The sequence below is a fragment of the Leucopleurus acutus genome, assembly GCF_964270905.1.
Source record: "Leucopleurus acutus genome assembly, chromosome: 5".
NCBI classification, from domain to species: domain Eukaryota; kingdom Metazoa; phylum Chordata; class Mammalia; order Artiodactyla; family Delphinidae; genus Leucopleurus; species Leucopleurus acutus.
Window position 1 is genome coordinate 125554855 of NC_139147.1, and position 13684 is coordinate 125568538.

A 13684-nucleotide genomic window follows, 5' to 3' on the forward strand; every position below is an offset into this window, starting at 1 on the left:
CGTTCCATGCGGCTCGCAGGGTTTCTTGCCTGGCCTGCTCTTCTCTGTAGGACGGTGGAGACATGAGGTGGGAGCGGGCAGTGAGGATCTTGGGGGCAGTGATGGATGGGGCAGGCAGGGCTCCTGAACAGGCTCTTTCTAATTCACCGTGCCTGTGATTCAGTTCCATCCAACTTTACCTTGTTTCCAGCGTGTAGCGAGTTGACCCCAAATCCCTGCGAATCTGTGTGAATGTGGCCTGTCTGGAGGGTACGCCCTCCTCCTCTTGGGTACTCCGGCGTGCTGGTGTGCGTGCTTGTGTGTGTCGGACGGACACAGGCGCTGGCGTCTAAAGGGCGCCAGCAACCTACAGGGGGCCCCTCCTGCTTATGAAACCTGGCCCTTCTACTCCACGCCGCCTCCCCTGCCCTATGCCTGTAGCTTCCCTTCTGCCTCTCCTTGCAGACCCACACGTCTCCCCCACATGTCTTGCCTCGAGGCTAGACATTTCTTTCCCAGCCTCGCAACCAGTTCAGAGAGGCACTATCCCTATGGCCTTGATCTCCTGGGTGCTGGGGCTGGGGTGTGAGCCATTCATAGGAGCTGTGTGCCATGGACTTCAAGTCCATTGTCCCCATGATTACGTGGGGTGGGTATTATTGTTCTCACTTTCTGGATGAGGAGCCTGAGGCTTAGGGAAGTTCAAGGACTTACCGTGTCGTGTGCAGCTAGTTGGGGGGCAGAGCTGGAACGTGGACTCTGATCTTTCTGCCTCCGGGGTCCATGGTTGTGACCGCTGCTCCATCCTGCCTCTCTCTGCTAGAGAACCGATTCGAGGGCTTGCTGTGTCTGGCCAGCACTCACATGCTGTCCCGTGCTTTCCTCTAAGGCGGGGATGGGGTCCAAGGCATTGGAGACACTAACTACTCCTGCTCTCCTCAGGGATCCGCAAGGGCCCGAAGGCTGTGGACCCAGAGAAGGACTCTTCCGAGGAAGGTGAGGCTCCCTTTTTTACCCTGGGGGCGGCCCTCTTCATTGTTTAGCTTGTCCCTACTTAACTGTATCTGGCTACCTGAGGCTGGGGCACGGGAACTGGGGACGTGAAATAAATATTTCTTAAGCACTTTGTGCTTGCCAGGCACATTACACACAGGTACTAATGTGCAGCTTGCTGGTTCACCCAGGCTCAGAGAGGGTCAGTGACTTTCCCAGAGTCACAGAGCCGGCAGGTGGTGGAGTCAGGATTTGGCGCGGTGTCTGCTGCATAGCCTGTCCCTGGTGCCTGCCCCACCACTTGCCTGGTACTACCCAGAGCGGTGGATGCAGCCTCCCTGCGTTGGCTTCAAATGACCTTTGCGGTTTTCTTCTGCATGGCGAGCGTGCTGCAGACAGATCCCACGGGACCTAACTGATGTGCAGGAATCCTCCTTGGCGCCCTCTGCAGAGCCCTGGGTACCTGCTGCTTTATTCACTCCCTCTGCCGAGCTCTCAACCAGATGTTTCCAGGGAATGCAAAGGAGGAGAAGTGAAAAAAATAGACTCTCCTGAGAGGGTCAGGAAGAAGGAGCCCCCAGGAAAGGTCAGAGAGCTCACAGCCAACCTGCTGATCAGGTCTGCCTGCCCAGCCAGGCTGTGATGTGACAGTCCCAGAGCGATCCAACGGGTGCACCCAGGAAAGGGTTTTATTGGTGTCACCAAAGAGTTCATCGTGGGGTGTTTTATTTTGTTTTTTAATGTAATAGTTTACTTTTGAGACAGTAATCTATGCTATTGACCAAAAACAAAAAAAAAAAAAAAAGAAGGGAGAAGGAAAGAAAAGCAAAAGGGTGCACAGTGAGAAGTAGGTCTTCCTCCGGCCGGGCCATCCAGTCTCCGCCCAGAGATTCCATTGTTAATGGTTTGTCATGCATCTTTCCAGAGATACTTGGTGCAAACACAGGCACATAGATGTATGCATTCTTTTCCTTTTTCCTAAACGGGAGCACAGTGTACATATTTTTCTGTAGTTATGGCTTAACAGCGTATCTGGGAAGTCATTTCCAATCCCTTTACATAGAGCTGCTGCATTAATTTTTCAGGACTTCGCAGTATTCCATTGGATGGTTGAACCTAAATTTACCTAATCAGTCCTCTGCTACCTCCCTCCCCACCCAGTGCGTTTAACCTTGGGATATAGTAGCAAAAATTAGTTACATGTAACCTTGAGTAACATAAGGTCCACAGTGGGGATGAACCAAATACTCCAATGGGGTCCTAGAGTTCGAGGAGAAGGAGGCTGAGAAGTGCGAGTTAGGGAGATGTCTCCCCACCCCCTCCATGCCCCATCCTGTTGCAGGCGGGACCCAGACCTTTGTCAGGCTGTGCTGTGCCTCTTCACTTGCTCGTCCCAGACCAGCAGAGCAGCATCCCTTGGGAACTTACTAGAAACGTAAAAATTTCAAATTCTCGGCCCCATGCCACACAGACTGAATGAGAACTTCTGGGGCAGGGCCCAGCCATCTCTGTCTGCACCCGCCCTCCAAGGCATTCTGGGGCTTGCTCTAGTTTGAGGACCGCTGCGGGGCCTGCGGCTCTCTGCAACTGGCTGCACACTAAGAAGCTCCCAGGCTGCTTGCAGCTCTCTGGAGGACCATGCCAGTCCCCTACTACCTAAATCACAACACGCGGTGAGGGGCGTCCCAGGCATCAGTAGTACTTAAACCTCCACAGGTGATTTCAACATGCAGCCAAAACTGGGGCTCATGCCCTGTGCAAACTTTATGGAAGAGCGTCAACCCTGAGGGGCAGTGGGGGGCTTGTTAAAACACAGATTGCTGGGATCTACCTCCAGAATTTTTTTTTTTTTTTTTTTTTTTTGTGGTACGCGGGCCTCTCACTGTTGTGGCCTCTCCCGTTGCGGAGCACAGGCTCCGGACGCGCAGGCTCAGCGGCCATGGCTCACGGGCCTGGCCGCTCCGCGGCATGTGGGATCTTCCCAGACCGGGGCATGAACCTGCGTCCCCTGCATCGGCAGGCGGACTCAACCACTGCACCACCAGGGAAGCCCCCAGCTCCAGAATTTTTGATTCAGTAGGTTGGACTGGGATCTGAGAATCTGCGTTTCTAATAAGGACAGGTGGTGCCGATGCCGTGGCTCACACTTTGAGAACCGCTGCTCTAGAACAGCTGGTTCTCAGGCATGGTTGCTGTTAGGTCTGGGGAGTTTCACAAATAGATCGTAAGGCCTGGGGCCCACCCTCCGAGATTCTGATATAATTAGCTTGGGATGGAGCCCAGGTGATTCCGATAGGCAGCCAGGGTTAAGGCCATCGCCTTGACTGTGAGCTCCTTGAGGGTTTTCTTTAGTGTCCTCAGCACTGGCCTGTTCAAGCTCCATATTACTTGTCAGTAAACATCTACTGAGTGAATCAAAAGGCTGGTCCATCTGTAACCACAGTGGCCCCCGGCATTGGACCTCAAGAGCACTTCTGGGAGGCCTTCCCTGACTCACCTGGGATGGCCCCTTTGTAGCAGTTATCACATTTTATTGTAATTGCTTATCTTGTTACCCGCTGGGTCGGTATTTCTGAAGGTGCAGGCTGTGGCTCACCTCCATCAGAATCATCTGGGCAAGTTAAAATGCAGATTCCAGGGCCCTTCCCCAGACCTATGGCATCAGACTCTCTGGAGGATGGGTCAGAGAATGTACACTTTAAACCCAGGCAATGCTGATGTATATGATTGGAGGGAGAACGCCTGATTTAGACAGTGAACAAGGGGAGCAGGGAGCTATCTGTCCACCATATGTATATGTATACATACATCGTGCATGTAAGCCAGATCATTATGTTGTACATCTTAAACTTATACAGTGCTGTATGTCAATTACATCTCACTAAAGCTGGGGCGGGGGCGGGGGGCGTGAAGACCAGAACCCAGGGAACAACCTGCTGTCAGGACTCAGCTGTGAGTCAAAAGCCTGAAATCTCTCAGTTAAAATGGGACAGGGCTGAGCCAGATCTGGAGGTCCAGACCGGCAGGGGATGAGGATCCTGAAGGTGGGTAGGGGGTCCGCAGCAGTGGTTCCCAGGAGGAGAAGGACCCGGGGATGGACGCTCAGAGGGGATCGGTGGCCCTGGGTGCACAGGCTGGAGACCAGGATCCCTGGCTGTGTGCGGTGTGGCTTTGGGAGTAGAGGTTTCGGGCACCCAGGCTGACCTTGGTGGTTGTCTTGTGCTGCAGAGCTGGAGGACTCCCGCAGTGGACAGCAGAAGGTGCTGGCAGCTCTCAGTCGAAACCCCACCTTGCTGAAGCAGTTCAGGCCAGTCCTGGAGGACACCCTGGAGGAGAAGCTGGAAAGCATGGGGATAAAGCGAGTGAGTTCCAGGGCCCCTGTGGCAGGGCCGGTACCTGCCGTTTAGACACAGGGCATTCTTGAACCGACAGAGGGTCGATTGTTCTTTATGTTGTAAGCTTATTCATCTTATTTGTTCCAGTGGGGCACCTTTGGTATCCAGGAATATAAACCTGCACAGCTGACACTGTGGTCTCTTCTCTGTTTCCTCCAATGGCTTCCTGAGATGTCACCCTGTGTCCTGACTTCTCCTTGCTCTCCACTCATTGGCTACTTTCTTCTGCATCTCTATTTTGTTGTTGTTCACGTATTCAACAAATATTTATTGAGCACCTTTGTGCTAAGTAGTGTACTAGATGCTGAGAATACAGTGATGAATTAGAACTGATAATTTTTTTCATCGAGTTTACAAATGGTAGGGAACTCAGGTATTAAACAACGATTGTCCAGAAATTTAATAACTTACCATTGTGAGAAATACTCTGCAAGAGAGGTATTGGATGCTATAGAATGAATAATAAGGGGATGTGCCTTAGCTTGAAGGTCCAGGTGTGACGGTGGACGATATGTGGATGTTACTTTGACAGATTACTCCTCTCCAACTGGATAGAGTCTCAGTGGAACTATCAAACAAGATGTTCCATCTGCTCCTGCACATAGGGACTATATGTGCCCCAAAGGGCTGTGTCTCTGTTTCTGACAGAGGGAATTTAATTGGCTCCGTGTGGCCTTTGGAGGGGCCCCTTGGGTGAAGTGTCCATCATCGGTGGCACACGTGGCCACGCCCACTCAGCAGGTGGCTGTGGGTGGAGCAGGCTCTGAACACTCTGGTACAAATTAGCATTTGAACACCATTGTCCCTACATGCCTGTGTGCAACCAGAGAATGCATATTATCATGAAAGGCATTATTTTTGGCTGCGTTGAGTCTTCATTGCTGTATGCTGGCTTTCTCTAGCTGCGGTGCACGGGCTTCTCATTGTGGTGGCTTCTCTTGTTGCGGAGCATGGGCTCTAGGCGCACAGGATTCAGTAGTTGTGGCACGTGGGCTCAGTAGTTGTGGCTCGCGGGCTCAGCAGTTGTGGCTCATGGGCTCTAGAGCGCAGGCTCAGTAGCAGGCTCAGTAGCTGCTGTGCATGAGCTTATTAGTTGCTCCGCGGCATGTGGGACCTTCCCAGACCAGGGCTCAAACCCGTGTCCCCTGCATTGGCAGGTGGATTCTCAACCACTGCGCCACCGGGGAAGCCCAGTGACATCTTTTATTAAAAAACACACCTTGTTATCAAAGAAGCTGAGCATCGCATCGTTGAGAATTCCAAAAAAAAAACCAAAAACCAAAAAACAGACACCTAGGTTTAATGTAGCAAGGATGCCCCCTAATCACTGACTGTTTCAACTACTGCTCAACCTAACTCTGGCCTTACGTTCAGACTTGATTAAACCATTTCTTTCTAATCTTAAATGATTTCTCATGGGCTCTAGGTGGATGTCAAAAGCCCAAGCAAGTTCCAGTAGGTTTTGGAAGGGTGCCTGGCTTTGTTTTTCTGCAGTTGATGTTTTCAAATCTTGTTAGCCACGGAGGACAATGTGTCCAGCATAATGATAGTGCCTGGGGGTACAAAAAGGAGCAAGCCATGGTCTCCCCACTGTAGGATTCGGTCCGGTGGTGGAGAGGCATGTCCCACCTAAGCCTGTATGCTTGATGTCGATGGACTGGTGCGTAGCCCCTTTGCACCATCCTGCTGTGTGTGCTTTGCTGGGGCCCCCAGGTCCTAGCCCACCTTGCTTTCAGCAGCCTGCTCGCCCTGCTCTAATGCTCAGCTCCTCTCCCAGAAGCACCGGCACTGATCCCAGTGACTCCCAGGCCAGCAGCAGCTTTGAGAGGCTTAGGGAAGGAGAAGGAGAGCCCATCTCCAGAGGGAACCTCTGTGGTCTTCCAGGATGCAAAGGGAATCCCTGCTCACACCCTCCGACACCTGGAGCCCCTCCTGCGAGCCCAGCGGGAGCAGAAGGCGGGGAGGTTTTCTGAATTTCTGAGTCTGAGGGAGAAGCTCATCAAGGAAGCCAGCAGCAGAGTGAAGGAGGAGAGACAGTGGAACAGGGCTCCGGTGTCCCAACCAGACGGCGAGGCTCCAGGTGAGCTGGCGAGTGGGCTTGCTCGGGGCTGTGACCTGCGAGGGTGCAGGCTTGTTTGCGTATAAGGGGGTGCGTAATCCCCCCCGTCCACATCCAGGGCTTTGCTCTGAAGGGCCAGACGACAGGGTCCTCCCAGGTGTCTGAGTCCAAAAGTCTTCTGCTGGAAAAACAGAGTCTGTGGATGGGGTGGGGTGGGCACCAGAGTCCCTCGGGGAAGCAGAGGAGAGCCAGGACCAGAGCTGTGCTCAGCCCTGAGCTGGCCCTGCTCCGATGCACTGCCCACTTCAGCAGCTTAGCTCTGCACTGTTTTACTTGCTTGGATCACAAGTTGAGCTTTGCCGCAACAGAGAGCAGCCCATTCTGTTTGTGGCTCTATAAACCAGGCCTGTCAGCACAGAGGCTGCAGGTGGAGGCAAGGATCCGTCAAATGAATACTCGGCTCTGGGGCAGCGGTTGGGCCAGTTTGGCAGGCGGACAAGGCCTCAGAACTCAGATGTCTCCTGCGCCGGGTCCAGCCGCTGCTTTGTCCCTGGAATTTGTGATATTGAAAGGCCCTGTGGGTCCTGTGGAGGACTGAAGTATGTGGGCGAGGACCCTCCGCGCTCTGTCCTCAGGGCACGCAGGGAGCAAGGGAACTGTGTTCTTTGGCTCAGGAGCCCCCACCTCTAGATTCAGATCCACAGGCCGGGTGATGCCCTAGCTCCTTTCGGTCATGGACGTGTGCAGCCAGAGGAACGTTGCTTCTGCTGTCTCCTTGTGTCCAGGCAGGCCCCAACCTGAGCTCTGTATGCAAAGGAAGTTTCCAGAGTGTGGTCCACCCATCGCTGGGGGCTATGAGGGTTGATTTTAGTTGGTACGTGAATCAATAATTTCAAGATTTAATCTTTATTTTTATTCATGTACATTGGAAAAATATTACTAACATAGCAATCCTGAGAGCTCATGGAAATTATTACTTGCATAAGTATGAAGTGGGTACTTTATGTTTAAAAGTGGTGTCATTTTATATAAAAATGTTAAATAGAGAACAGGACAGTTGCTTTGAGAATATGGTGAAAATTGTGTCGATGATCTGGGTAACTCTGTTGTATTTGGTTTAAACTTCCGGCCTTAAAAGCTCTAAGGAAAGGATAGTTTTTAGTCTTGTACAGAAATCTCAGAGTGAAGGGTGTTTGTCCTGGCTGCTAACCTGCCTTTCACATAACCCTCTGCCTCAAATGCTCATTCATTCCTAATTTGTTTAATTGAGTGCAGTATTTACTGAGGTTGACCTGGGCTGGGGCCTGCTCCCTTAGCTGGAAACCAGCCAGGAATAGGTGATGTGACAGGGCCAAGCACAGGCTGGGGCAGCTCGGAGAGGGGACGGGCCCCGAAGGAGGGTGAATGGAAGCCCCCTCTGAGTCCTGGTTTCCGAAAGAAGAGAAAGTGTTCTTGCTTTTCAAGGTGCTCCCCTCCCCTCCAGTGCTTGGTCCCAGAGCCTGCAGTGGGAACCTCCCCTGGCCCCCACCTTCTGTCTCCGCTTCCCTGGCCTCGGGTCCTGCCTTCTCCAGGGCCCATCACTGACCTGTGAGATGAACACTGTTCTCTCGGCGTTTCGTAGGCCTCCTTCCAGCTCTGCACCCACGTGTTCTCTTTCTAGGCCCCACGACTGCTGTACGAAAGCTCACCTCCCGTCTCTGCTCAGAGTCTGCCTCTTTTGTTTGGGGGCATGGCAAGAGCCCTAGATTTGGGATGACTGACGACCTGGGTTTGCATCTGCCTGTGACTTCGTGGAATCGTGGGGCTTGAGTGTTCCCGAATCCCTGGAAGCCTGCCTGGGGCTAAATGGATGTTGGATGTGAAGTGCTTAGCTTGGTCTGTGCATAGTAACTGTAGCTGTTGTTATTTTCCCTCAGCAAGTTCACCCTCCTTTCAGTTTACTCTTTCCTAGAAACCCCACTTCTGTGTAAATGCATTCTCCGAGAGCTGTGCATTTTGAACCGTCTTTTCGAACTTCGAACTGCAGTAAGAAATGCATTTTATGCTGTGGCTCAGTCCACACGTGTACGAGTTTGATGAAACAGTACTTACTCGGACTCCCTGTGATGCACTTTCTCTCCTCTTCTCTTCCCATAAAAAAACTGCCAATCCTGCCTTACTGCCCGCCCCTTGTGATTCGCGAACTGGAGGGGCTGTATCTAATTGCCTGCCTTAAGCACTCCTGCACAAGCTGAGTTCTGGGAGGCGGGCGTGTGGATCTCGATGGCCCAGGTGGTCCACCGGCGCCCTCTCGTGGCAGCAGAGCCTTCCCGCAGGGCTGCCTGCACTCCAGCAGCAGCCACTTGGGTTGGGTAGAGAGGGGAGTAGGTGGCCTTGGCGAGGCCAGCTTCTACGATTGTGTTGGGGGAGCTGCAGACATGTTGGACCCTCTTCAGACCTGCTGCCTCCCGCGGGTCTCCCGAAACGATGCCATGACCCTGGAACACCAGCTGCTCTCTTGGTCTCTGATGAAACCGTGGGTCCTGGCCCCAGGTCTGGCCAGCAGCAGGACACCTGGGGTGGGGGAAGTTATTAAATCCGCTATGATTATGATGGTGCTCTGCACAGAGTGACTTGCCCAGTTCCCGTGTGTGGAACCTCTTTCTGCTTCTCTCGGGCTCGAGGGCCCAGATGGGTATGCTCTGAAACTCACTCTTACCTGTGTTTCTAGTCAAAAGCCAGCAGAGCACACCGGTCACCAAAGAGGCCCAGACAAAGGCCAGGACCCTGCACGTGGCACAGTCTTCCAAGCTGGCAGAGTCCCCCGTGTCACGTCTTCAGAGCCGCGGCAGCCATGGCCCGGGCCTGGCTCAGGGGCCCACCCCTACTCCTGGCTCCAGAGCGCCTGGACCCTCCAGCACCCCACCTTCCCTGGGGCCCGGGCTGAGGTGAGCCAGGCTCTGCGCTCTCCCTGGGTCTGTGGTGTGGCTCCCGCCCTGTCCTGGGCCCCCCACAGCCTTCTGCAGACAGGGGAGGGGCAGAGGCAGAAGTGAACAGGAAGGGCCTCAGGTGCGGTCCAGCCCTAGCTCCCATGAAGAGACCGGGGTCCTTTGCCCCCAGCCAGGACACACCTACCCTCCCCTTACTCCCCTGTCCCCAAGCCTCGGTTGCCACGCTGGAGGGGCTGGGTCTTCATCTGCTCACGGAGGAGCTGGTGTGGCTGCCACCCTCCAGATGACTCCTGGCTGGCGTCTGGGCCCAGGGAGGGAGCAGGGCTGGCTCTGGGCAAACCAAACAAGCTTGCAAGTGGTGAAGTGTGGCGTTGAACGTCCTCCTTCCAGCCCACACGTCGCCCGTTTCTTCTTTTCCTCAGCAGTACGCCCCCGTTCAGTTCTGAAGAGGCCTCGGAGGCAGATGCCAGCTCTCACGTGTCCCTCCAGCCCCCGAGACTTCCTTCGAGGATGGGGCCCCGGCCGCAGGATGACTCGGACTGGTCTGACACCGAGACCTCGGAGGGGAGCACCCAGATGCCTGGCAAGAGCTCAGGTGCGCTGGCTTCCTCAGGAGAGGAAGGTTTTCTTATAAAAATGTTAAGAGGCTTGTAGCTTCTGGCTTCAGTTGCATTTTCTAGCCAAAGATGAAAGAATATGGAACTTTTGTCTTTCCAAAGTCAGTAAGTGGAAGCGCTGGGGTGTAAGGCCAGCTCTATCTGCCAAGTCCAGTGTCCATGGATCCTGCAGTACTTCATCTTGTCCACAGTGTGTTCCAAGCCTGCCAATCCGTCGACCACCAGAACCAGATCTCTGGAGAAGTACTGACGACCTGCCAGGCGAGATGATAGGGTGTAAACATCTAGGAACCGGGAATCTGGAGTCCTCGGACACGCGTCAGCCTCTGTCACTTGCTCCCTGCGTGTGCTTGTGTGAAGGGTTCCGGTTCCTTTGTTGTAAAATGAGGTTTCCAGACAAGATGGGTCATGAGGGGCGAGGTACGCATTACGCCCTTAACAAACAGTTTTTGAATGAATCAATGAGCTGAGGGCTGTCGTAGCTCCGGACCTCTGTTCAGGCCCCAGATGTGTGAATCCTGGAAGTCCGTGGCTAGCTCCCTGCTTCTTGGCCGGTCCTGAGGTCTGGACACCCACCTTGCTCTCCCACGTCACCAGAGTCCGTTGATAACGTAGTCCCTGCTTAGCCCCCTTCTTGCGTGGAGTTCACAAAAGTGTGTCTGGCCCACAGCCCTTCTTTGCGAATTTATATTGATGATATTTCTTCGTTTCTCTGTGAAGGTGTTGGAGGAGGAACTGCACGTTAGTCTTGCAGTTCATGTACCAACTGAGCAGGGATTCCTCCCGGCCTCCCGTTGAGAGGGAAGGGCAGCTTCCTAAGCCTGTGTACCCAGCCGTGTCCTTAAGTGCACTGTACACTTACAGGATGTTCCAAGCACACGCTGGCCTGGGCCTGCCTCTCTTTGCCCCTCTTTTACTGTTTTTGCCCTTCCTTCTTCCTCTTGACCCTTTTCCATGCTCCCTTTATCCACACCAGAGCCTGGATGTGACCCATAAGGATGATGCATTCGGACTCCGGGCTTTTCCCCTTGGTTGCCTTCCAGGAACACTGGTGCGGTCGATGGTCAGAAGTCATGAGAAGCAGCTGGAGGTTTCGACCAAGAAGCCTGCTGGAGAGGTCGGTCTGTTCTGCAAGCCCAATGCCGGGCCACAGAGGGCTGCTGTGCCAGGAGGGAAGCCCCAGGTAGGCCGTAGGACCTTGGAGGCTGCCCTGCAATTCCCTACAGAGCCAGCTCTGAGTTTGGGGGACTGAGGGAGGGTCCAGCGAGCGTCAGCCTGGGCCCTGGTGTGACACTGTGGGTGACGTCACTGTCCCCTCTGCCCTTGCACAGGTAGAGGGATGGCCACTTTCCAGTGCTTGTTGTTTCATTATACGAACAACCACTCAGTGGGTTGTGTCTCCGGGCCGCACACGCTCCCACTTCCTGCCTCTGATAGAGCCTGGACCCAGCTCTGTGTCTGGCTTCCTGCAGTAGCTGCTCTCTTCGGGCTCCGCCTCACCCCACAGCCGACCCCTCCCCCTTCCTTCATGCCCCCGAGGACCCCAGCGCAAGGCTGTGTGCAGAGCAGATTGCTTCACAGGGTGGAGTGTTGGAGTAGCATCACACAGCACGTCAGAGTAGGCCACAACCCACAATGGGGATATTTAGACTAAATAGTCAAGGCCATTTCTCATCACTAAGAATGTCTCGATGGCCTTGCCTCTCTCAGGCTCCAGCTGCCGTCAGATTTAGAACTCAGATGCTCAGCCTTCCAGACCATTCCTGTCAGGACGTCCTCTTCGCTGCCCGCCCCCCATCAGGGAACAACTTCCATATTCCTGTTGCTGTCTTAGGCAGAAGCATTTCGAGCTCTTATCACTTTACACTCCTTTCTCAATCAAGAAGATGCGTCCTGGGATGCCATTGCGCTAAAATTCAGAAGGAGTGGGCCATCACTTTTTGGTTCTCCCTAGCATACTCCCCCAACCCCAAATACCTACCTTGTACTACATGACATGTTTGGTTTATTATGCAGCCCATGTGTGTTTACGAGTAATGAGTCTAAAGGATTTAAAAAGTATTCATCCCTTTTCCCATGTTGTGAAAGAACACCGACAGCCCTAAGCAGGTTGAGGCACCGCTCAGAGCCTGCTTGCCGCCCCCGGGCCCTGCTGGTTTCTGATTGGTTGGCCTTACATTCCAGGCAAATGACCTGGGCACTGACCATGGCTCTGGTTCCAGGACAGCCTGGGACCTTGGCCCATTCTGGGCTCTTCAGTTGGCCCCAGCCCAGACCCTTTCCAGGACGAAAGATTCCTGGCACTTCGAGTTCCCCTCACGCTCCTATGGTCAGAATGTTTCCCAGCCCCTAGACAAGAAGTCTGTGGCGGGTGGGGTGGGCGTGTTAGCCCCTGGTGCATCAGCTCAGGAATTTGGAGAAGTTGAGGCTCTAGGCTTCCAGATCCATCACTGTGGGCAGTTAAAAAATCTGGACAAAGTTTAAATCACAACAAGAGCAGCCTGCTCTGCTACAGGCCTCTCCAAGGAGCTTGCCTTGGTGTGGCCAGTGGAATTTCAGGGGTGTTTGCGTTGCTGTGACCCCAGGTCTCTGAAGCAGGTTCTCAGGGAAATGAGAAGGCAGGAGGAGAAGCATCCCCCTCCTGCTTTCTTCCAAATCCGCATTTTGTCCCCATGTCCGTCCTGCACATTCATCCTCCCTTGTCAGATGCATTTTCTTCTCCCCCTCCCCTCCCTGCAGCTTTCTGAAGATGAGAGTGACTTGGAGATCTCTTCCTTGGAAGATCTCCCCCAGGACGTGATCCAGAGAGAGAAACCAAAGCCCTTGTCTCGCTCGAAGCTCCCAGAGAAGATTGGTGCCACCTCCTGGAGCCCTGGTCAGCCCAGGGCCCCTGGCTGGTGATCCTGTCCCAGAGCCTGGCGGCCAGAGGACCAGCCTCGTCGCCCAGCTGGGTGGGGCTGGCTCATGGTCCCCCCCAACAGATGGGGCTGCTGGGCCTCTTGTCGTCACCAGTAACCGAGAGGTCTTCTCCCCTGGAGAGAAGCAGAGCAGAAGATGGATATGATCTCTCCCGCCCCCTGTGAGGGGCCCTGGCAGTGCCCCTGGGTCCCAGGGCTTGAGAAAGGGTTGTAACAGGACCTCAGAGCAGCATCCTTCCTCCACCTCCACGTTCACTCCAGACTGAAAGGAAACACCTGGTCTCTAGTCCGGAGTGTTTTGTAAACCTGCAGAAACGCTGTAGAGATGGGTCTTTTATGGGGTCCTTTTGGGGACTTATGCCTGAGCCAGTCATTCACTGATTGACCCAAAGCCATTTACTGAGGTCCTCCAGCCTCTCACTGCTGAGTTGGGGTAGAGGCAGAGATGGGGGGTGAAAAGTACAGGGTCATAATCTGTTGACAAAGATTAGGATGCTATGGGAGTGCAGACAGAGCCTCCCAGTGCAGCCTGGGGTGACCTTGGAGAGCTTCCCAGAGCTGATATCTGGCAGGGCCTGCTCGTGGGTGGAAGGGAAGGAGGGCCTCATATCCCCAAAGAACCACAAATTAAATTTTTGATATTATTTCTAAAATTAGGTTATGTATGTAACTACTGTATTTTTTTAAATTTGAAAAGCATTAATTTATTATATGTAACCCTTTAAATACAGTACAATGTTTCTCACTCTCTGGTATTTCTTCCTGGTTTTGGCGCTTTAGCAGGGGCTGGGTG

The 13684-nt window shown here is 53.7% G+C and overlaps 1 protein-coding gene across 1 annotated transcript in view; it reads left to right on the forward strand.

The window, feature by feature from the left end:
• DZIP1L (DAZ interacting zinc finger protein 1 like) overlaps positions 1–12874 on the forward strand; it is a gene marked incomplete at its 3' end in the record, with an annotated part of 33375 nt that extends 20501 nt beyond the window's left edge. The window contains exons 9-15 of the mRNA XM_082839331.1: positions 922–975; positions 4201–4334; positions 6252–6447; positions 9137–9353; positions 9779–9951; positions 11017–11156; positions 12713–12874. Of these exons, the coding sequence (XP_082695457.1) occupies positions 922–975; positions 4201–4334; positions 6252–6447; positions 9137–9353; positions 9779–9951; positions 11017–11156; positions 12713–12874 (1076 nt within the window). The remainder of the gene's footprint in view (positions 1–921; positions 976–4200; positions 4335–6251; positions 6448–9136; positions 9354–9778; positions 9952–11016; positions 11157–12712) is intronic.
• Between the last annotated feature and the right edge of the window lie 810 nt (positions 12875–13684).